The sequence below is a fragment of the Boleophthalmus pectinirostris genome, unplaced genomic scaffold, assembly GCF_026225935.1.
Source record: "Boleophthalmus pectinirostris isolate CB_2022bp ecotype Guang Dong unplaced genomic scaffold, ASM2622593v1 HiC_scaffold_9, whole genome shotgun sequence".
NCBI lineage: Eukaryota > Metazoa > Chordata > Actinopteri > Gobiiformes > Gobiidae > Boleophthalmus > Boleophthalmus pectinirostris.
The window spans coordinates 9,850,028-9,875,361 of record NW_026571541.1 but is presented as its reverse complement, the minus strand read 5'-3'; the positions used below and the strand labels follow the sequence as shown (position 1 = coordinate 9,875,361).

The window sequence follows — 25,334 nt, the reverse complement described above, 5'->3', positions numbered from 1 at the left end:
ATTACTACTAGTACTACTACTATTACTGCTACTTGTACTACTATTACTGCTGCTGTTGCTACTGCTACTACTACTACTAATGCTACTGCTACTGCCACTGCTACTACTGCTACTACTGCTACTGCTACTGCTACAACTATTAATGCTACTGCTGTGGCTACTGCTACTACTGCTACTACTACTACTACTACAACTACTCCTACTACTGCTGCTGCTACTGCAACTGCTTCTACTTCTACTACTACTACTACTACTACTGCTGCTTCTGCTGCTCGTACTGCTACTACTACTACTACTACTACTACTGCTGCTGCTGCTAACTACTGCTTCTACTACTACTACTACTACTACTACTACTACTACTACTACTACTACTACTACTACTACTACTACTACTACTACTACTACTACTACTACTAAAATGAGTTCAATAAATCTCTAGCCTTCAACTGACCAAAATGGCTACTTCTTTAACACCACAAAATCAACAACATTTACTACAACTACTATAACCTGCTCTTTGCATAATGGGAGTCAGATACTTCCAGTCAGAGGGACGATCTGCATGGCCATTTCTGCTCTAATGTAATCCTTAGGAGGTTTTTGCAGAGTTGAGCTAAAATCACTAAATATTGACAGATCGAGGAGTGGACAGAGAGCTTTTGTGTTTATGAAGGTATACTTATATGTGTGTCAGTGGAAATACTAACTTACTAAAACGTTAACTTTTATGGATGAAGGATCAGCAACCTGTTTATCTCTACAAAGATGTTATTGAATGTTCCATGGTATGACATTAAACATTCCCATCTAGCATTTATCATTACGTATGTTTCTATTGCACAAAAATACATGCATTCCGTCTGTGACTAGGGACGACTCTCCACAGATCTGAATCATAACGTAATGTGCGCAGAGCTGTGACCTGCTTGTTTCTCACGTGATAGATAGGCTTAATCTATACTGTGGAACATTCTAGACAAAGCAATAAATGTTACGCAGTGCACCTTTGCATCTAACATAACAATAAAATCAAATTTGACGACCCGATTATTTTTAGTTGTGGATAAATGGCCGAGGGGGGTGAGGGGTATTGTTCTTTATTGGCCCTAGTCAGTAACGTAGTAACTGGCGAGGGCTATTGTTCTTCATGGGTTTCTTATGCTCTATTATTATTTTTCCTTGCAAACGATCACAAAAATTTGATAAAATGAGCATCGCGATGATAACCAAAGTGACCCAACTCAGCAGCGCCGCCTAGAATTGGACCCCTATGGGAGTGGGGACAAGCAAAGTTTGTCGCAGGCAAAAGAAATTTGGGACAGTGAGACAAGCCAAAAGATGAATTGAAGTCGACAATATTGGATCAAAAAATCGCTGCAGTTTTGACTTGCTTGTCTGCAAAAAGATTCAAGTCCCTGGTGTTTGGTCCAAATGAGCTCAGATTTGACATGTTACATCTACAGGCATAAATACACAAAAACATGCCGGTGAAAAACACGTTCATTTCCTTTTTCTTTGGTGACCTGTCACGGCCACAGGCATTGGACTAGAGAGCTCACACTCAAATCACAATTGCATGATCCAGGCCTGAATGTAATGGAATATGAAATCTAATAAAAGTGAACGTGCTGAAATTTGGATCACTAATGCATGATTTTGGTCTGATTCTAATACAATATAAAGTATATGAAAAGTGAACACTATAGCGCCCCCTACCATAGACATTAACATCAACATTATCTGACTTGTACCAAATTCGGGGATTAAATTCTATGCATGATTGTGAGCAAAAAGTATATTACGGATATTGGACATTTTTCACAGTTGGCCAGCAGAGGTGCAATGACTCCTCGGAAACATTTAAAGGTGCATTATGTAATTTTTGTAATAGACAAGCTGTCGTTCTGAGCGGATGTTGGGACGAGAGAGTGGGGTGGCAGGGCAGTCACGAGACCCCGGCGGTCGCGTGGGAGGGGCGTGCACACCGGGGCGAGGGCCATCATCGCCAAGAGCAGCTTTAATTCTCACATTGTTCTTGCTTATATAAAATTCATTGCAGTCCAACTTTCTCCGACCCAATTCCGCAGTGATTTATACTACAGCCCGGTACTGCATATAGCACATTTAAATCTCATAGATAAGTGATCTCTGTGGTGCAGTCTCGCCTGTGGACCACAAAGTACAGTGAACCTCCTGCTCTGAGTTAAACGCTCCCATCCACCACAGACCTGTCTTCCTCCGCCACGGCCGACGCACGCTCCCTCATGTACTCCTAATGTGAGTGTTAATATTTAATAACACTTCCACTTTAGACAAATGACAAAGCTGCACTCAGACAGCTCTGGTTTAAACAGGAAGGAGCCAGACACAGTGAACAAGAGGTGTAAGAACGGAGAAAGAACATACAAGGGCTGAGCGAAATAGATTCTTTGCAGCTGTATCAACATTCCTTGAGCGTGTGATGCTAACTGTAGGCTCTGCTCTGTCTGAAGCATGATTACTTAAAGGGATAGACCGGAATTTTGGACATAAGACCTCATTTCCTAGTTAGCCAGAGTGTCGGAGACGTATGGAGACACTTTTTTAAATATTCCATTCAGTCCTTGTATTTGCAGAGGTCGCTGGTGCTAGGCTAGCGCATGTCAATGGCCATAGTTAGCCTGCCACTAAAAACAGTCTTACCCACTCCACAAAACACCCGAGGCAAATTTATTGCCACGCCAGACTATCAGTGTAAATGTTTGTGTTGATAGAATAATGTTTGGAATAAAACTAACCTTGCATCGCATGAATCGTCGCATGTTGAGGGACTATTTTCTCAGCAGCAGCGGAGTTTTACTTTGCCGGTAAGATCGGTGCTAGATGATATCAATCCGCCCCTGCCAAGCTTTCTATGAGGAAGTACAACTCGCTGCTGCTGCTCAGACATAAATCTTTCAAATGCAAGGTTGGTTTTACTTCTAAAATTATTCTATCAACATAGACATTTACATGAACAGTCTGGTGTAATAATAGATTTGCTTTGGGTGTTTTCTGGAGTGGGTAAGACTGTTTTTAGTGGCATGCTAACTATGGCCATTGACAAGGATTGGATGGAATATTTAAAAGAGTGTCTCCACATGTCTCCAACACTCTGGCTCACTAGGAAATGAGGTCCTATGTCCAAAATTCAGGAATGTGCCTTTAAATTAGACTTTATTCTCAGCTTTGTTTTAACACAGTCTGACCAGATCTGAGTTTTAAACCATGTTAAAATGTTGTTACCTCATCATAAACAGACCTGGAGTTGAGTTTTATTTCATTCACACATGTTTGAGTAACCCTTCATTGTTAGTCTGTCTACATCTCCAAAGCTCAAAATGCTCTGTTCCACTTTGTGATGTCATGAAGCTGTAGTTTTCAAGTTAACAGCTATCCTTTTACCTATTTCAGCATAGATTCACAGTTCCAGGTCTGAAATTATTCAAATTATTCTCGTTTAAGTGCATGAAGTTTGTGTCTTTTGTGTCTTAAACATGTATCAATGAAATAAAACAGAACTCTGGCTATGTTTGTGATGAGGAAACATTATAATATAGATCAGAAAACAATATAATATGGGGCTTTAAATTGAAATCATGCTATAAATATCTATTGTTAACGCCCACCTCTAGAACATAATACTGACTAGTGGTGATGACGGGGGCAGAAGCCAGAAGTCCTGTGTATGGATTATGCAATTTTCATTATCTCAAATCCATAACTGTTGAAGCTATTCATTCATGTAATGGTAAGATCAATAACATACCCTGATACAGCAACAATCAGCACATTAAAGGCCTATACCTGATTTTGTGATTCCATTTGAACAGTTCGTAGTCCATTCTTGCACTGTGATAATGCACCATGACAGAGAAACAGATGTCTCGTATTCAAATTATTTCTCTTGTGGATTGATGAAGTTTGTCTAAGTCTGAGTCTACTGTTACAGGGAGCTGTTTGTATATGGTTCTCATCCAACCAAATGAGTTTTAAAATGCAGCTTTATTCTGTCACAGATCTGGCATGATGATGTGACATCAAATGTAATGCATACTGTGAAACATTCCAGGCAAAGCAATAGCCTTGTCATGGAGAAAAGCACATGATGGACCTCCAACAAAAAACATTCAAAAATAGTGGATCTTTAAAGTAACATTGTGTAACTTTTTGGAGCTGGCACATCACCTGCAGAATTAATAAAGTTGAAACCATACTTTGGAACATTCTCCATGGAGATTGATAAATTGAATGCCATATTGTGAAATATTTTAACTAGGGCTGTCAACGTTAACGCATTAATGCATGCGATTAATCACACAATTTATTTTGAGCAGACATGCTCCTCTGGATGGTGACCTGAATGGCTGCGCAGGTTATTAGGTCAGTGATCAGGTTTATCCATTTACCAATGCAAAGATGACTAATGAGACTTATGTGCTCAGTGGCAAATTTCTCTTCAGAACACTCCCCAACGGGACTTTAGATAAAACTAGGTAGTTTGCATATATTGCAGCAATGAACTCTCTTTCCACAGAAGCTCAATGAGATAGAAATACCTTCTTTTGAGCAGATAATTGATGTAAAGCATTTAAAAATGTCAATAATATAACAATAAATTGTATTTTTTTCTAAATATTTTAGTCTTTTTTGTAGAATAATTAACAGCAATTAATCATGATTAATCAAAATTCTAAAGTGTGATTAATTTGATTAAATAAAAATATATTGTTTGACAGCACTAATTTTAACCAAACCAAATATTTCCATGGAGACAAGTAGAAGAAGGCCCTGCCCAAGTCCAAGCAAGAGTCAGGTTTGTGGAGATGTAAGCCTTCTCACAGCACAGCAAGGATGCATTTTTCTTCTATGTTCAGTGCTATAAAAACACCCACAAATGTTTTTTTTGCCAAAAAAGTTACATGATCTTTAAATATTAGGTTATTTTCCATTCTTTCTTTTGCCACTCGCACATCCCATTGAAAACAGACACATAAATTGACAGCTGTATTGGGCTCAAACTGTTGAAATCTATCTGGATTTCAGTTTGTTCATTGAGAGTCTGTCTGCTTGGTCAGGTTTTTGCATTGTGACGATGGTGCGCTGGGAGCTGAGCCGCTGATAATGCAGGATATTTGAATACGAGCGTTTGAGAAGGAGGATTAGGGGTAATTCATGAGAGAATGCTATTGTTCGGAGCCCCATCTTCTCCTCAGACTCAGTGTGGTCTCACTCTGGAGTCAACGTTTCCTCATCCCACCCTTTACACAGCTGTGATTGCTTCTCAGTGCATGCTATTGTCCCTGTAATGCAGACTTCATCACATTTCACTGCAGCTCTGTCAATTGAACACAGGTAAATAGACAGAAATACAAGCCTGCTGATAGAGTAGGATCCATGTTCGATGCGTTTTTTCTGTCAAGCTGCGCTCTCCCATCGAGTTTTGTCCTCCTTATATATTTCAGTGGGTGAGACAAATTATGCATCTTGAGTTAAAGTTTCACAAATAGACAACAAAAGAACATTTTAGATTATGACTTATGATTATTAAACAAAGGCCTATTTCAGATTACATTATAAATCTGAGAAACTTTGAGAACAGACAAAGGTAGTGTTGCTGTTGATCTGTTATAACAACATCATAACAGCATTATTTTTGATTTTAGAGTTTTCATGGCAAGGGGATCATATCGACACCACAAGTGGATTTTACCAGACGGGTATTGCATCAAAGTGGCCATAAAGTGGCCCAAATCCAGGTTTATCCTGAAATCCTGAGTTGAATCTAGCTCCGTCTTTAGCTTTAGCCTGAAGTCGTTCCATGACCGGAATAAGCCTGAGTCTGACCAAAGCTAATTCACGCCTGGAGTTTAAGATGCGCTTAGCGAAGGCCAGAGCAATGCAGTAACGAAATCATGGAAAATGGGCCAAAAATTTGATCTGATTAAATGAGAGAGGAGCCACAATGCGCACCCACAGAGTTTGATTTGGGCCACAGAACTTTCGAGAAAAGTTCGAGAGGTAAGACATGAGTTCCCCCTTCCTCTCCCAGTCGCGCCGTGGGTAGATAGGAGACTGGCTGCATAGTGCGGACTCTGCAGCCTGATTAATATGCCCAGGGAATGAAGTTGCTTCACCCCTTCCCAATGCGCAGTAGTTGGTGTGGAGCTGTGCGTAAAAGTGAAGCTGTAATGGACCTCTTCACATGTAGGAGTGAATGGACTGTAAAAATCTCAAACAACATGTGATTATAAAGTCACATTTTCAACTGTATCAGACAGAGACAGGTGTTCTAACACAGGTGTGTGATGCACGTGCTGAAACTTTTGACCGAACTGTTTCTTTAGACGTTCTTGGAGACAGAGCTGAAATAATCTGGACAGATAGTCTGGTCCTGACCAGGTTTGTTTCCATGTGCTTGTTTCAGTGGCAACTCAGCTCCACCTCTGGTAAGTCACTTTGGTGGAACAGAAATTAGGCTTTGACAAGCCTGGATTGGCCAAATAAGACAGGCTTTTGCTTTATCTTGCTTCATGGAATATCCCCCTGATGGTAGGAGGGGGTATTGTTCTTTTACTGGGTCTTCAGTTCTAACACATAACATATTTAGCTCAACATTTTATTTTTTGTTGGTTTTACACTGGTATATTTGCTGAGAACGATGTATTAAACAGTTAAATTAATTTCTAACTGGACACTTCCTGATACTCACACAATAAAAAACATATAATTATTTATGGTAAATAAGTAAAAGTACACAGCTTACTTAGCAAGGCGTTGTTGGGATTTGCACCATTTATGTCTTGTATTATTGTATTTGAATTTGTTTAGCCTATAATTAAGGTTTGTTAGGCCTACATGTCCCATCATGCATCTAGGGGACTGTGGGCCAGCCCACTGTGAACATGTGACCTACACCTATTACTTTAAATCTGCACTGTGATAACCATCTTGAGTTTGTCCTGATGAAGGCCGAAGGGCCAAAACGCGTTGCCGTATTTTAACTTTATCTGCCATGTGGTATTAAAGGCTTTTAATTATTTTGTACTTTTTGAGTGCCTCAGTTTTTTTCCCACTTTGTACACAGCTTACTTATTTTGACCTCAAATATGTGAAAAATCAGGTACAGGCTCTTTGAACATGTGCGTTGTCCACCTGCCAAAAACGATTAGCGTTATTATTGTTATTTAATGCAAATCTATTCAAATGAAAGAGAAAGGTCAAAAAGGAGAAGACATGTATTTCTAAACTTTCTGACTTTCACTCGAGTTGAACTTGTAAATAAGTCTCGTAACAGACAGTTAGTTTTGTTAGCGCTCATACTGTCTTAGCATTGTTATGAGCGCGTCACTTCAGGACACAGAATGTGTCGTTCCAGGTAATTAGACGACCTGCACTGATGCTGTTGGCTGTGTTTATGCTTCATGTAAATCTTGTTTATCTCACTAATTAAAAACAAGCTGTTGTTTTATTTTCAAGATATACTGTATTATGTATACTTTAAACCAAAATAAGATGTCTATAAGCAATTCCAGTTCAAAAGAGCTGCCTTTTGAATTGATGATATGCCTTAGTATATGGCTTTGATTGGCAGGACCTGTGACCCAATCCATCTACTTAATTACCTAATATATTTATTTTGAAGCGATCACTAAGAATTTTCAAACTTGCCTTCTGTCAATCAAACCAACGCGAGTAGGAGCAGACCTTGAGAAAAAAGGCACCTGATTGGTCTTTTATTAATGTTCAGAACTTTATTTACAAATACAATAGTGAGAGAGAGAAAAAAAAAAAAACTGTTATAGACTGTATAAAGAAATGGATTAAGTGATGTCACCCACTGCGGCGGATCCAGTCAAATGAAGCTCACCCAGGTTTACAAATCCGTGTGTCATTCGTTCATTCGTTTTTCAAAATAAAACCAAAAATAAGAAATTGAAAAAAACAACTATTTTCTTCATTATTTATCTCCAAAACCAAAATGAAAAAATGGAAAACTATTAGTTTTTTCAGTTTTCGATTTTGTGTTTAAATGAATAATGGAAAAAATATAACGGATAATCTCTCTCTCAAGTCCAAGATTAGTCCAACATTAGACCTGGTTTAGACCTTGTTTAGTCCTGGTGTATTCCTGGTTTAGTACTGGTTCAGTTCTTGTTTAGTCCTGGTTTAGACCTGTTTTAGTCCTAGTTCAGTCCTTGTTCAGTCCGTATGTGGCGCAAAAGTCCGGCATCACAGCTTAACTCATGGAAACGCCCGTTATCCGTATTTTTCCATTACTGATTTAAACACAAAATCAAAAATTGAAAAAACAAATCATTATCCATTTTTTCATTTTGGTTTTGGAGATAAATAATGAAGAAAATAGTTGTTTTTTTGTTCATTCGTTTTATTTTGAAAAACGAATGAACAAATGATACACAGATTCTAGCAGTTATAGGAGCGAATTTAGGGCTGAGTTCCATATTCCATATTAGGAATAGGAGTTAATTTATGGACCAAATATAGAAATAAAAACACCAGGATCATGTAGAGTGGGATAATATGAACATGTTAAGACCAAAATGAGGAGCTTGCTTTTTTTTCAATAAAAAGCAAATTGGAACTTGGGCTTGATGGAGCCAGAAGCGAGCCCATGCACACTAGCAGGTTTATGTCCATTTATATATACAGTCTATGGTCACAATGAACAATTTAAGGTCAGAGTGACAAGTCTTGCTATTTTTGCTGCTTATTTTGAATGTACTATTATATTACATTGTGATGTGTGAGCTACTGTGTCCATATAATTTCCCTTGCGGATCAATAAAGTTTGTCTAAGTCTAAGGCTCACAGCAGCAGTTACAGTGAGAGGGGGGTGACGATTTTTCAACAGAAAGTGAATTAGAGCTGAAGTCAATACCCATCGCCTCCTATTTGGAACACAATGGTTAGCAGGAGAACTACTGTATGTACATCCATATACAGTGTATGGTGGGGATGGATTTAGCTCAGTGCAGAGATATGGATGAATGAAAAAAAGGAACAGAAACAAAGTTAAAAAATGAACTGTTTATGTCACATTTTAATCTAGACAGGAAAAAAAAAGATGTCATTTGAGATATATAAATGCAAAAAACAAAAACAAAAACAAACGAAAAAACTCCCCGAAGCCCTACATTACAACTACACTACTGCTACTACTACAACTACAACTACTACTACTACTACTGTTACAATTATTACAACTTCTGCTACTACTATTATTACTCCTACTACTTAATATTACTTCTACTACTACTATTGCCACTACTACTGTTACTATTATTACAATTACTGTTAGTATTACTACAACTACTCTTACTACTGCTACTACTACAACTACAACTACCACTACTACAACTACTGTTACAACTACTACAACTATTGCTACTACTATTATTACTCCTACTACTTAACATTACTACAACTACTACTACTACTACTACTACTTCTACAACTACTACTGCTACTACTACAACTACAACTATCACTACTACAACTACTGTTACAACTACTACAACTATTGCTACTACTATTATTACTCCTACTACTTAATATTACTACAACTACTACTACTATTACTTCTACAACTACTACTGCTACTACTGCAACTACTACTACTGCTACTACATTTACTACTGTTACTATTATTACTACTACTACTACATGTGGCTGAAATTTAAATATTTATTACAAAACTGCTGTTAAAGGTGCACTATGTAACATTTTGCTTCAGGGTCCATCACCTGCATTTCTTCTTCTATGTCATTGCTTTGCCTGGAATGTCCCACAGTATGACATTAAACAGCTCTATTTTTCATATTTCAAATTACAGGTGGTTTTATAGTTCAAAAATACCTAAAAAACAGGCATTCTGACTGTGAGCGGCGTCGCCTCTCCACAGATCTGACCTGTAACTTGGTCTGATTTGGTCTCCATGAAGATAGAAAGGTTTATTATCATACTGTGAAAATTTCCAGACAAAACAATAACATCTCCATGGAGAAAAACATTTGATGGACCCTCCACCAAAATTGTTACACAATACACCTTTGAACAGCAACTGAAAACATATATTTTTTTGCTTTTCCTGCACCCTCTCTCCCCTAACTCCTCACCCATCACCCATTAACCCTCCCCGTCTGCTCTGTCTCCTTCGGGTGCCCTCCACTTCCAGTGCTCTTGAGTCCTGCTTCTTTGTGGTGGCTGACTAAGGCCCTTGACATGGAGAAATAGTGCGAGTGAAAGAGCTCTCTGCAGTGACGCCTCCATCAGGTCCCCCCACACTGGCCCTCACCTCCAACCAATCACTCAAACCTCTTCACCACCTCCACCTGCAGAGCGACGCTGTGGTGGGCGGAGAGGAGGGACAAAGCCAGAGAGTGGACATTGTTGAGATTTCTATGCGTTGTGAGTATCTTAGCAATCTAGCTTTCATTTCACTAATGGTGTTTTTATTCCTTCTGGCAAAGAGCAGCTCCTTTTAAGAGTTGCACAAAATGGAGCAGATCTAAATGTGACAACTGTAGCTTTAGATGGGGTATATGTAGATGGGACAGTAGATCCGGGGGGTCAAGGGGGTCTGGGGTCCCGAGCGTGAGGGTTTTAGAGGTCCAGGATTGGACCCTCTCCCTATTAATTTATATTAGAGGGGGTCTCATGTGAGGCTTCTTGCCCCGGGCCCCTAAATTTCTGTTGACAGGTTTTCTGACCTTGCAGCATTAGAATTTGTTCGCTCAATGGTAGGTGGGTATTTTTTTTAATTTAACCAATCGCTGCTATTTGGTCGTGACGCATGTAATGTGCCAGAATGCTCAGTGGAGTCCAAGTAATTGCCAATACAAAAGCAAACAAAGCAGAGAGTGAGCATGTCTGTCAACGATCATTGTTGTTTCTGCGGGGTGAACTTGCGATTTAAAGGTGCAATAAAAAATGCGAAGTTCATATTTGACATAGGAAGGACTTGGATTGGTTCAGGTCTTCACTGATTGGCTGGTGCGCGGTCTACAACTTCCGGGGTTCTTGCAAACCGTCTAGCATATTCCGATTCCTGACGTAGTCGCTGGAGAGAAATTAAATTAAGTGGAGGCACTAGGTGGCGCCAGAGCAGAAACATAAACCATAAATCAATATATGAGTGCACAAAATTAGATATTTAAATTATACATTCACTATCATAACAGACAAACAAATTTAAATATTCAGCATAATATGTATAACTCCTAAATCCTTTGGCGAGTTACTTGGAATGGGGCGGAGAGGTACTCATAACTCTCGAGCTACAGGTTGGCGACAACGCTCTAAACCATAGACTGTATACATAAATGGACATAGCTAACCCACTGCATTCCAAATTGGAGCTGACTATGGGGGCGCTTCTGGCTACATTGACTCTGGCCTCAATTGACTTGAAAAACTGTGGCCCCTCTCTCTGTAACTGCTCCTCTGAACCTCGTCATTTTGTTAATAAAATGTTCATATTAAGCCACTCTACATGATCCTGGTGCTGTTATTTCGCTACTTTGTCCGAAAAAAAATCCTATTCTTAATATGGAACTCGGCTCCATATTCTCCTCCTACAACTGCTAGCCTCATGAGCTTTATATGACTAGAGCCGAATGTTATGGGTGACATCACACTTAGGCTGCGTTCAGACTGCAGCCTGAAGTGACTCAAATCTGATTTTTTGGCCTCTATGTGACCTGTATCTGATCTTTTAATGACAGTCTGAACGACACAGATCCGATTTTTTCAAATGCGACCCAGGCCACTTGGATATGTGGTCCTGAAACCGATACATAACCGATCTTTTGACATGCGACTTCAGTGTGAACGGCCAAAGTGCATTCATTCCGACCTACACGTTATCAACAAGCCACAAACGTCACTATTCTGAGCTGAAGTAGGCGAAAATTGTTAATGAACTCCGTGTCACTGAAGCGAAGCACATCACCACTCACCACTCTTGGCTACGTCTCCACATCCACACGTTCCTTTCAACGGACGTCGCTGCCGCTGTCCCACAAAACTCCACGGCCTAGAACCTCGTCCTTCTCCTTCTCAATCTCCTCCTTAAAACAAGTAAGTTGTTCATGTTCTGGCTCCGGTACGAGAGGAACTTTAAAATCGCCAGGTGCTCAATGCTCGAGTCCATGTTTGGACATCTTCCGTAAACACAGAGCACGCTCGCTGCGGTTGACGTCATCGTGTCTCCAGTGCACATGCGGGACACTTTCAGGCCGTTTACTGTTCACACAAGGGATCACATACAAGTCGCATTTAATTGGAGATGTGAACGACCTCGCAAAAACATTGGATTTCACAAAAAAATCGAAATTGAGCGTTAAGCCCTGCAGACTGAACGTAGCCTAAGTCCACGTCTTTATACAGCCAGTGATGTAAACGCATTATTCTCGTTATCTGATTTACCCTTGCACAACCAACAATCCCAAATCCAAAATGTACCACAGCAACGGACAGTATCAAGCTCTTTCTTTACAACACAGTCTATAGCAAAGTGACATTTACTCTCTTACAAGAAAAAGTTGGGCACAGTAGCTTTAAGATGTCAGAGGCTGTTATGACCACTCTATTGTGTGGTCGGGCAGTGGAAACAGCGAGCGGCAACTCTTGAATCATGAAGCACTAGTGTCACTCAAGTGGCCCAGTACTCCAAAGCAATTACTCCTCGACTTTGTGCCTTATTTTTCTGAATGGGAAGTTTGAGAGATCTCGAAATAGCTGTGAGGTAACACAAGGACAGAAGAATGGCATTGTTCTGCTAATGTAATATTAACATGGTATTGTATTTGTCATATATGAGTGACACTTCTGTACAGGGAAGCCAGTCTGATGTGATTTACAAGACAGATGATTTATGTGTTTCTTTGTGATGAGATTTGAACAGAATTATTGCTCTGGAGGCAATGTTTCACTGTCCTTGGGAAGTGCAAAACATTTCACTTTCAACAGACTTCTGATAATGTTCTGTAAATTCTATTGTACAATATAAATGTTTTTTTTTCCTTCCATGTTTCTCTAACCTTCCTCCATCTAAATTTTGCTGCCAGACAATAACCGCTCAGGATTGAAGTGTTGGGTTTTTCGTTTTTCTTCATACAAATTCTCTAAAATCACCGCGATATCAGCAGCAGTGAAACGCCATTGTTACGGTTCTGAATGGACGGGCCGGAGGTGCGCCCATTTAGACCGTCGGGCGAAAGGACCGGCGCAGGGCTTCGTGCCCCATGGGGCTAATCGCAGCAGGCACCTGATCACGCATTGCGAACACCCTGATCCGCGGGCTCCGGGTTCTCTCAGGGGCGGTCCTAGATTCCAAGTCCTAGTCCAAGATTAGTCCTGGTTTAGTCCTGGTTTAGACCTGGTTTATTCCTGGTTTAGACATGGTTTAGACCTGGTTTAGACATGTTTTAGACCTGGTTTAGACCTGGTTTAGACCTGGTTTAGTCCTGGTTTAGACCTGGTTTAGTCCTGGTTTAGACCTGGTCCTGGTTCAGTCCTGGTTCAGTCTTGGTTCAGACCTGGTTTAGACCTGGTTTAGACCTGGTTTAGACCTGGTTCAGTTCTGGTTTAGTCCTGGTTCACTTCTGGTTTAGTCCTGGTTTAGTTTAGACCTGGTTTAGGCCTGGTTTAGACCTGGTTTAGTCCTGGTTTAGACCTGGTTTAGTCCTGGTTCAGTCCTGGTTCAGTCTTGGTTCAGACCTGGTTTAGACCTGGTTTAGACCTGGTTTAGACCTGGTTCAGTTCTGGTTTAGTCCTGGTTCACTGGTTTAGTCCTGGTTTAGTCCTGGTTTAGTCCTGGTTTAGTCCTGCTTCAGTCCTGGAATCCGTCCTCCGTTCAGTCCAAATACGGCTCATAAGTTCGGCATCTTCGCTCGCTGTTATTTGACAATCAGTGACAGTTATTTTGGTGAGAGTAACTTAAAAATGCTGCAGTAGTTCTGTAATGCCTTACATTTTAAATGCAGTAATATTATAAGGTAACAAATGACTTTGAAACAACAGTAACAAGTAACAAATAACGCATTACAGTTTTGAAGTAACTTCCCCAACAGTGCTCACCGTTGCGGTCGATGGCGAACGGCGTGTTGCTGGTGCTGATCTGGTAGTTGCAGATCTGGCTGTACTGAGGAGAGCAGTCCTGGTCTGTGGCCTCCACCTGCAGAATGCTATCGTAGATCTTTCCCTCTGTGACTGCAGCGTGGTACTGAGGCTCCCGGAACACAGGCGCAAACTCATTCACGTCATTCACCTGGATGTGCACCACCGCTCTGTGCACAAAGGGGAGAAACACACGGTTAAAGTCAGACTGAAGGACAAAATAAGAATACTCAAATGGAAGTACAAGTAGTGGTACAAACTAAAAATGTAACTGTCTTGACATAATATCAAACTTATAATTACACTTTTATTATTGTTGTAGTACTTGAAAGTGCCACATGGATGTGCTTCTCTTATTTACTATGTATTGAACAGTCACAGGTAAGACTTGCTGCAGTGCTGTGTCATAGAGACGCATACACCTCTGTGCTACAACCCGAGTGACATGTATAATCACGGCCTTATCTTGATTGATTGTTTGATATTGATTGAAAGATCAATACTAATTGAGACCTGGCATTGGTTTCTAAGTGTGTAATAAACCAAGTATCCATGGACATCTGCAGGTCTTTGCTCTTCTCTCAGCTTTCCCCGAGGCACATGCTAAAGGATATATGGCCTGACCACTAGGCCTCTAACGATAATCAATAACTTTTAACGAGCTTGATAACTTTTCCGGCCATGATAATTTCTATTTGCATGTTTGTTTGTTTTCCTCGTCTCTCTCTCTACCAATGAGTCTGAATGTCTCCTGTTGCTCTCTACTGACTCCTCTCGTTTCCTTATTGTAATGACTCTTGAATGCACATGTCAGCATAGACCGTACGGACAGATTATTTGTTCATCAACACAGCAGATGTGCGCATAGCCTGAGTGCAGAAAGTGCCGCTGTCTGTGGCGGTTAACACAAAGCCGCAACTCTAGCTAGTGCTGCCGTCAGAGCACCAAAACATCATCAAGCCACTTAATACTTAGACAACCAAATCTGTGTATCATTCATTCATTCATTTTTCAATATAAAACCAAAAATAAGAAAATTTAAAAACAACCGTTTTCTTCATTATTTGTCTCCAAAACCAAAATAATGATTTGTTTTTTCAATTTTTGATTTTGTGTTTAAATTAATAATTGAAAAAACTGAAAACGGCCGTTTCCCGTTTCCGTGACTTAAACTGTGATGCCAGACTGAACCAGGGCTAAACCAGGACTAAACCAGGGACTAAACTGTTTTCAGTCCTGGTCTGATCCCAGTCTCAGTCCCGGTCTGGTCCCGGTCTGGTCCCGGTCTGGTCCGGTCTGGTCCCGATCTGGTCCCGGTCTCAGTCCCTGTCTGGTCCCGGTCTCAGTCCCAATCTGGTCCCGCTCTGGTCCTGGTCTTAGTCCCGGTCTCAGTCCTGGTCTGATCCCAGACTCAGTTCTGGTCTGGTCCCGGTCTAAGTCCTGGTCTCAGTCCTGGTTTGATTCTGGTCTCGGACCTGGTTTAGTCCTGGTTCAGTCCTGGTTCAGTCCTCGTTCACTCCGTACGTGGCGCAAAAGTCCATCACAGTTTAAGTCAAGGAAATGGGAAACGGTCGTTATCTGTTTTTTTCCATTATTCCTTCAAACACAAAAACGAAAACTGAAAAAACAAATCGTTATCAGTTTTTTTCATTTTGGTTTTGGAGACAAATAATGAAGAAAATATTTTTTTCATTTTCTTATTTTTGGTTTTATATGGAAAAACGAATGATACATGGATTCAACCAATTCATTTAAGCAGATATGCATTACTCTTGAATGTAATATATTCATGAAAGAGGTTTCAAATGCAAAAATGTAGTTATTACCCAAACATCGGTTCAGATCTGTCAGAAAGAAACTAGAATTTAACAACTAGAGCACAACATTAAATATGAGGTCTACGACTACAAAAACACACACTGTACAGCCTTTCCATGTTCACAGTCTCGCCCAGCCTCCATAAGGTACCACAAATCAATCACTATGTAGTTAGTCATTATACAGTGACATGCGTGTTCCAGGAAACCACATTTTAATGAATTCAATGTTCTTCCATGAAAAGTCCAGTTTCCTGTAGATTAAAGTGAGTCTTTTATATCCACATAGGCTCTAAAGCTGTTTGCTCTGGTTGGACATGGACATATACGAGATAGTACAAAGTTGGTCCCTCATTACCGCGCCTCATCAGATCGTGGTTGTGTTAAAGGGTCAGGCTCACGGCAGGGGGGTGATCTGCAATGGTGATTCAGTTTGTTAACCTCAAATCACATTTCCATCCACTGCCCTCGCCTTTAATTACTCCGATCAGGCAAAACATTATACACACAGGAAGGTCGAGTGAAAAAACGGTTAGGTATTTATCCTGGCACCTGCTATGAGAGGGAGTTCTGTTTAAAGGGGTAAGTGGACATTTTGTTCTGGAAATACATAGAAATGGCTCATCTTAGTCAATATTTGAAAAGTATACATAAGTGGTGGTTTAGACCTGGGTAAGGCCTGGTTTAGTCCTGGTTTAGTTCTCGGTAAAAACCTGTTTTAGTCCTGGTTTAGACCTGTTTCAGTCCTGATTTAGTTGTGGGTTAGACCTGGTTCAGTCCAGATCAGAGTTAGACCAGGTTGAGTCCTGGTCTAGTCTAGTCTGTCCTGGTCTAACCCTGGTCTAGTCTAGTCTAGATTAAAACAATTTTAGTCCTGGTTTAGTTCAATGTAAGACATGGTTCAGTCCTGGTTTAGTTCTAGATTAGAACTAGTTTAGTCCTGGTTTAGTTCTGGGTTAAACCTGGTCCAGTCCTGCTCTGGGTTAGACCTGGTTGAGTCTTGGTTTCCTTTCTGAGTATGACCTAGTTTAGTCCTGTTTTAGTCCTGGCATTAGACCTGGTCCAGTCCTGGGTTAGTTCTGGATTAGAACTAGTTTAGTCCTGGTTTACTTCTGGGTTAGACCTGGTTCATTCCTGGTTTAGTTCTGCATTAGACCTTATTCAGTCCTGGTTTAGATCTGGGTTATACCTGGTTTAATCCTGGTTTAGTTCTGAGTAAAACCTAGTTTAGTCCTAGTTTAGTTCTGGGTTAGACCTGGTTTAGTCATGGTTTAGTTCTGGGTTAAACCAGGTTCCGTCCTATTTTACAGCAGTTCTGGGTTTGACCTGGGTTAGTCCTGGTTCAGTCCTGGTGTAGTTCTGTATTAGACCAGGTTTACTTCTGGTTTAGTTCTGAGAAGACGTAGTTTAGACATGGTTTAGTCCTGATTTAGCTCTGGGTTAGACCTAGTTTAGTCCTGGTTTAATTCTGCATCTGATCTGCTCCAGTCCTGGTTTAGTTCTGGATTAGACCTGGTTTAGTCCTGGTTTAATTCTGAGAAGAAATTTAAATTACTTAATGACTCAAAGATGATTTTGACAGAATGAAGAATGCACTGCAAATACTGAAATAATAGTAATTTAGTCCTGTTAAAAATAGATACATATAGGGTATTCATATTTGCGCTCGGCATTTGACCCAATTAACAAAGCCGTCTTACTGTGAGCGAAAATTCTACTCTTTGAGAACGATCATTGTCCTTTAGTCACTCCCACAAACGCATTGTAGACAGCACTAATGAATCACTGCTTAAATGGTCTCTGGGTACTTTTTCATGTTAACTCACACATATTGAAGCCAGAAAACAGTGCATCCATCAAGTCACAATGTCTTCATCAATACTGAGACGCAGCCAGAAGGCACAGAAGCGTTCAATCCATGGCTAGCTTCATAAAATGACAATAGGAGATAGATGGTGATTGTACTGAGGATTGTTCTAGTGCTCATATTGGCAGTTCGTTGTAATACTTTAGCTTTACGACACAAGGGGGAGCCGATGAGTGCGTTGTTTATGGCATTAGCTGGTGGCGATGGCAGTCACTGTGAAAATGCCCCATTAAAATAAGCACTAACTGTCGATGTTTAAAGCGGGTGGCAGCGAAAGACGGTGGATAGAAGAGGTACAGAGAGGGTAAGTGGGTTCTGTCTGCTGTCTTATCTCACAGCTTCATGAGTTTGGTGAATGTTTGTTTGTATGTTTCATTTTGCAAGAAGTAAATTGGATTTGACTGGATATAACCGTTTTGGGTTCAGTTCTTTGACAGATAATTTCATGCTGTTTACCTTAGAAAAGAGGTGAAAATCGGTCTACAGCTGTAGAGTCGGACAATAATGCACAGTATTATTATCACTGACAGGTACTACTATAGGTCACTACTACTACTACTGCTACTACAACTACAACTATTATCACCACTACTATCACTACTACTACTACCTACTAGAGCCCGACCGATATGGCCGATATGAAACCGATATAATGGGAGATGTTGCTGCCGATAGCCGATATAATCGCCGATATATTTAGTGATGTAAAAATTCACTGTAAATGTTGAATTGTTTAAAAAACTTAGGTTTGGCTCTGGTGGATTTTAAATTGGGTTTATTTAGGCAACATTTATTGTTATTCTGCCTCTTTACATCATATTTACAGACAGTAGGTTGGCTTAATGGCATTTTTGCATCACATTCTAGACACTAGTGATGGTATTCCAGTTCTTTTTAGAGAACCGGCTCTTTTGGCTCGGCTCACTAAAAGCTGCTGGTTCTTTTGGCTCCCAAGTGGCTCTTCAGATTGTTTTGTTGCAAGCAGGACTGAATCAGGACTGAACCAGGTCTAAACCAGGACTGAAAAAGGACTAAACCGGGACTTATTTATTTTATGCTAAACTACAGTCAAATATGCTTTTTTTTTTTTTTTTTTTTTTTTAATCCTACGTACACGCAAATTTCTCAAAGTTTCGTTTTGAGCCGCTGCCGCTGTCAAACCACGAATCTGCACGCGGCGTGAAGAAGAAAAAAGTGAGAGAAAGAGAAAACACGGCTCCCAATAAGGATCAGGCTCCCGTCGTTCCCTTCAAAGAGCCGGTTCTAAGAGTCATTTCGTTCGCGACGGACCCATAACTAGTAAAGAAAGTAGCGCTATTAGCCTTTAGCCGTAAATACGTGCGCGCCGCGGTAATTAATTATATGCGCAAATGTCATAATTCACACGTCTATTCACAGCTCATTTACATATCAGTGCAGGTCCAGTAGCAAATATACGGCCAATATAGTCACTTTAGAACAGACCTGTTTATGTGCGGGAGCTACAGCAGCTAACCCATAACAAATGACAAAAACTAGCTTCAGAGTCGACATATTTCCAACACTCACCGCTCACACAGGCTCCTCCTCACATCACAAATCTGCACTAATAAATGTCCTTTTAATCCAGACTCAAACCGATTGTCCTTAAAAAGAATATAATCTCAGTGTTTGGATCTGTGTCTGCAGGTGTAAACAAACACACGTGAGTGACGCGACTCTGTGGTGTGTTCAGGGACAGTACAGACACACACAGACAAATGACTCCGTAGATAAATACTGATGCGGAGCCACATATTAGGACATTTATCTGTCTGTAAATTGGATTAAATGAACAGAATGTAGAGAGTCTAAGCTTTATAACGAGGTATAACATGCCCACGTGAAATATCGGCCCCTATCAGCAAGCATATCGGCCGATAGCCGATAATATCGGCCAACCGATATATCGGTCGGGCTCTACTACCTACTACTACTGTACTGTTGCACCCAACGTGACCCCGTGTCCTGATACATGCCTCACAAATTTTGGACTTATGGTCACTGCGCAATGCATACTGGGAAGTATGTTTGTTTTTCCAGTGGGATGCGTCTATTGACAAAGCCAGTCTTTTCTAGTCTTTTGAACCATATCGCTTTTGTTTCTGGTTCTGATATTGTCATATTTTAGTTATGGGATTCGGACATCGTAATTGTGTGGTTGTTGGATGTCCTAACAGCGGAAAACGACTTGAGAAATGGGCTTTGGAAAGTTTGTGAACTCCATAAATGCACAGCATTATTAAATTAAAATGTCAAAACAGTAAAAAAAAAATAAAAAAATTCTCTATTTCAAAACAGTAAAAAATGTATTTGAATATTCTCTATTTTGAAGCCTTCAGTCACCATATTTAGATAGTTTCTGGTTAAGAGTGTATTTTAAAAATCTCAATGTACAATAGAACTAATTGTTTGACTAGTAAATTAGTAAAGTCATAATACATTTCTACTTCTACACAAACTCAGTGAAGCTTTGTTACCTTGGCCAGTCGTGCAGAAGACCAAGTATATTATCACATCTTTTAACGAGTTGTATATATAGAAAGTAATTTTACAGCCCTGTTCAGAGTTAATGTAGTGGTAATGATAATCAAAGTGAACCTTGAATCCACAAATTAAGTGTGAAATGACTCTAGGCTAATTTAGAGGGCGCTGTTTGGACACTGTGCCAGAAGCTGTAAAAGTTTAGAATAGAAAGAACACAGACAAATGGACAATGGGAATAATTAGAACATCCCCGAGTCTGACCAAGGCTGCAGTTATATCACAAATCCCCCTAGTGGTGAGAGTATCTGGGGTAAAACATATTCCATTATTTTGCATGGGGCTGCCGGTCATAACAGAGAATATGTTCTACTGATACTTTGCAGTGACATCATGCTGGGGGTGTTCTACATTTATCCTATCTGTTAAAATAAAAATCTGATCAAAGTCTAACTTGAGTAACAGAGCTTCTAACAGTGCAGTGCTTTCAGTTAGCTTCACAACCCCAGGGAATGTTGATGAGATAAGATGCAAAGTATCAATACGGATTACAAAGCCGTTTTACGGATTACAAAGTCTCCCAGAGAAGTGCAGTGTTGATTTGTTGGTCTCGTGAACATTTTACGCAAATCAACGGACTTTATTTATTTATAGTGGCAAAACTTTTCTCAAATTCGTCATTTAAAAGAATGTAATTCCCACTAAAATGGAAGTGCCACCACACAGAAAGAGTGGTTTTGTAGACTAAAGTGGGTAAAGTGGAATTGGTAGTTTTCAGATTCTACAATGTGATGATATCGTATTCCCAACTGGGGTGCAAGGGCCAGATTTCCCTATTGATTACATTGTACTTTGTCATGAAATATCCAAAAGGTAAACTCACAAATGCTGGTATTTTCTAGGGGTGTAATGGTAAGTGTATTTGTGCCGAACTGGTACAGAACATTTGATTTGGTGCGCGGCTGTGTACGAGTGAGTTTGTGCAATTTGTGTGTGTTTACATTCCGCCCCTACATGAGCAGCTACGTGGAAGGTTCGGCTCTTTAATATTCATGAGTGATTTCGTCCGTGATTGGGGTGGCAGTGTTTCCCGCAGTTCTTTATAGTTAGGGCGTGCCTTGACAACAACTGCCCCCCGCCTTGAGTACGTCCCTCCGAACCACGTAAATCCTCGCAAAACTACGGCTGTCGCGCCCTGGTCCTCACTCTCGCCTTTCGTCAGCACGTAATCTTAAAACTCACTGTATTACCACATAATTTTGCACCATTTTGCATTTAACAATTTTAATTTGTGTTAATTAATATTGGCCTAAAGAATGCTGTGGTGTCATCTGAAACCCAGCAATAAGGTGAATGAGCAAACAACTGGGCATAACAAATTAAGTTTTTTCAACAAAAACTTTTTCCAGATTGAATTGAAAACTTTTTTTTTCCATTTATTGATCAATCACAATTTCTGTTTCAGTTTTATTCTTCTACAGGTATTAATAATTATTTCTTGAACGTAAGCAAGACTTTTAATACTCAAGTCTCAAAAATGCATACTTCTATTGACAAAGACCTCTCTTAATGAACACTCAAGCTCATTATTGACGACCACACTCTTCTCTCTTTCGAATGGGTCAAAAGTCCTACAAATGGCTACCACAAATGCAAAAGTGTGACTGGTTTTTGATCGTAAAATCTGAACAGACTCTTAGAACTTGGTTAATCTGGTCTGTCTTGGGCTCTTCTGCTTAAGTTTGTGTTAATATAAAGTTTTTTGTTCATCGTGCACTTTATTACTCCAAATTGATGAGCTCAGCAAACCTCCCTGAGCCAGCCTTGTTCTGCCATATTAATGATATTTACCCCCTGCCTGACACTCCCCCCAGTGGCGAGGAGGAGAACATATGCTCCACACTCCGGGCGCTTGTACTAAATAACTTTTGCCCTGCACGCCATAGCAGCCTTCACAACACAACAACAGAAGCAGCTATGCGCAAAACGTGACGACACAACTGTCTTAGGTTTGTGGTAAAATAGAGCTGAGTCAGTTTAAAGGTGCATTGTGTAACTTTTCTGGTTTATGGTCTGTCTGTATGTCTGTTTTTCTAGCTATTTTGAGCTAAAGACCACCTGTAATTCAATAAGTATAAGGTAGAGCTGTTTAATGACATACTCTGGAACATTTCAGATAGATCAATGACATATAGAAATGAAACAAGCAGGTGACTTGTGAGGACCATTTGTGAGGCTGTGGAAAATACTCAAATTTGTCCCAAAAAATATCGGCATGCTCTGTATTCTCAACAATTACTTTTGGCTTTGGTCATGAAAAAAAAAAAAACGGTCGATTTCTATTCAGTACTTTGCGAAAATTTGAGTCTGGTCACTGTTGAATCTCCCGTAGTTCAGATGGGTGTGATTGACAGGTGGATTAGCCAATCAGGGACATGCATGGTCTGTATGAAAACGTACAAAAGTATTGCTGTTTAGAAGGAAAAAATATCACAGGAGACTGAAAAACATTGTGGATTTCTGCGGAGCAAAGCACTAAAGTGCTAATCTGACGTGAGAGAAATATGATTTTGTTCAAAATGATGCGTGACCAATGAGCTCCTTCATTTCACATGGATCACTGAAATAAACAAATCTGATTGGACGGTTGTATTTGAGCCTGGTGACAGAGGGAGTGGTAACCAGACTGATAACACTCTGTATAAAACATACAGAGAGAGAATTCTGGACATGAACAGGTAAAAAATTTGGCACAGTTGTGAATATATTATTGCAAATTCAGGATGTTTTTTTTTTTTTTTGTGCCTTTTCGCCCATGGCTCACATCTGGCTGCAACCGACAACACTCTCTGCAGGGTTAGTTTGTGTTTTCATGTATCTGGAGTGCAGCCAAGCAATGCCCACAGCTCTCATGTATCTCCCTCTGAGCACTACTTCATAAGCAGAATACTCCACTAAACAGCAGGAGGCTAAATGACCCCCCAGGCCTTCATGTGGGATCACAGTATTACACAACTCAGTGAATACATAGTCACAATGCCAAGCGTTCAAGTGCACATCACAGGTTTTCATGTTTTTTTTTTTTTTATTATTATTTGATTTGGTGGGATAGTACTTGTGGTAAATATTCATCATGGTTTAACATGGGCGTACATATGTGATCAAAACTCAAAGTTCCATCCAAATGCAGCAACAATTTACATCTTTAAGAGAGGCATTTTTTTCTGGTAAACATTAATTCAACAAAAAAAGAAAGTGCTGTTAATAATTTTATTTGTCTAATCATAATATAGTGTAACATTTTGATGTCAAATATATGCAAGATAGTGTATATGGATTTTTTGTTGTTGTTGCTTTGACAGCTCTCAAACCCTTGGCCTTCTCTCAATGGGCTTCTTAATGAAGTCTCAGGAAATGGTTTTCACTTCACAGCTGTTTGCCTTGTCAGGGTCAAGAAATGCCAAGAGCACAAAGCGGTGATCAAAGCCATTAAAAAAAAAATCTAAAACAGTTTTGACTTATTTTGAGTTAATATCTTTAATCTCTGTTAATTATCTCTGTTAATTCCTAGTTTTGATGCCTTCACTGAGAATCTTTAATGTAAATAGTAATGGAAACCAAGAAGGCGCATGAAAAAATGTGTCCAAATCATTGACTGGTCGTGTATGTTTTACTGAAATGAGTCTAACCTCCCATAAGCACTTTAAACACTGGACTGAACTCCATTGGATGCGGCCATAGCATCACACACAGGATTAATGTTCTGTCAGTGGCCTGTTATTTGCACGAGAAGCCTCTAATCTTCAATAAACAAATGCTAAAAATGGCAGTTAATTCACAGCTGAGTTGAGCTCCCAGTCTGTTAGGAGTAAACACAGGGATTTGGCTTCCAACTCCCAACTGCAAAATTCACTTCAGACTTTCAAAGGCAGGGAATAATGTGATTTTATTTCCTATTTTGAATTATAAATGATAACCAGACAGAAATGGACCAGTGATAAAAAAAAAAAAAAAACTGTTTTGAAGTTCCACTACTTCAGAATCTGATCGCTTAAAGTTGCACTATCTAGCACCCGCTTGTCTCCATAGTGATGTCCCACAGTATGGTATTAAACATATCGATTTCTATGGAGGTAACAAGGAAGTTCCACCAGACAAGTTACAGGTTAGATCTGTGGATAAATGTGGGCGCTTACAATAACAATGCATGTTTAATATATATTTTAAATGGTTTAAACATGTGTTAATAAAAACTAAAACAAGATAAATAAGTTAAATGCCCTACTGAAGAACAGTCTAGGGGCAAAGCAAAGCAATAACATCTCATGGTGGCAAGTAGGGATGGGCATGATTAGTCGACTAATCGATAATTGATCATTAAGAATTGCGTTGATTACGTTTATTTCTTATTGACAAACCGACTGTAGGTTTCCAGGGCGCAGATATGAAGCTGCGTCTGACACTGGAGTTGCGGCCTCAGTCCCACGTTTGGGCTCTGGCACCTCCTTGGAGATCACTACACCACTCAGTGAGTGTGTTTACATGCACATCAGTGTCCCGGTATTGTCATGGTGCATGTACAATATACGCTGTAGCCCGGTTACTACAACATAAAGAGCTGCACTAAACCTGCACATGTACGATCTCTGAAAAAATCACGACACACACACAGAACTGACTCACCTTCAGCATCAACATCCCTCTGTCACAGAAAGAACACTTATATTCTACTGAGTCATGTCCTTTAGTCCTACAAAAGCTGAACCGCATCAGCGCACAAGAGTGGGTTTATTTTCTTTGCTTAGTTTATGCAAATTAGCCATGCAGTTTTAAGTTTCATTTCTTTCACAAAGCTGCATTAAACACATTATAATCTCAAACGGGCTGATGTGGCTCTATAGTGGTTATGGTTTATATGTTGTAAAGTTGAGTTTATTTATGCAGATTAGTAATAGTAATGATCATGATGATACTTATTATATAAA

General features: G+C 39.9%; 1 protein-coding gene across 1 annotated transcript in view; it reads right to left on the bottom strand.

Annotated features, from left to right (window-relative positions):
- The window catches only part of LOC110154577 (calsyntenin-2-like), a gene marked incomplete at its 5' end in the record, with an annotated part of 351,405 nt that overhangs the window by 157,660 nt on the left and 168,411 nt on the right, over window positions 1-25,334 (bottom strand). Inside the window, 1 exon segment of the mRNA XM_055147860.1 lies at window positions 14,125-14,333. Within this exon segment, the coding sequence (XP_055003835.1) occupies window positions 14,125-14,333 (209 nt within the window).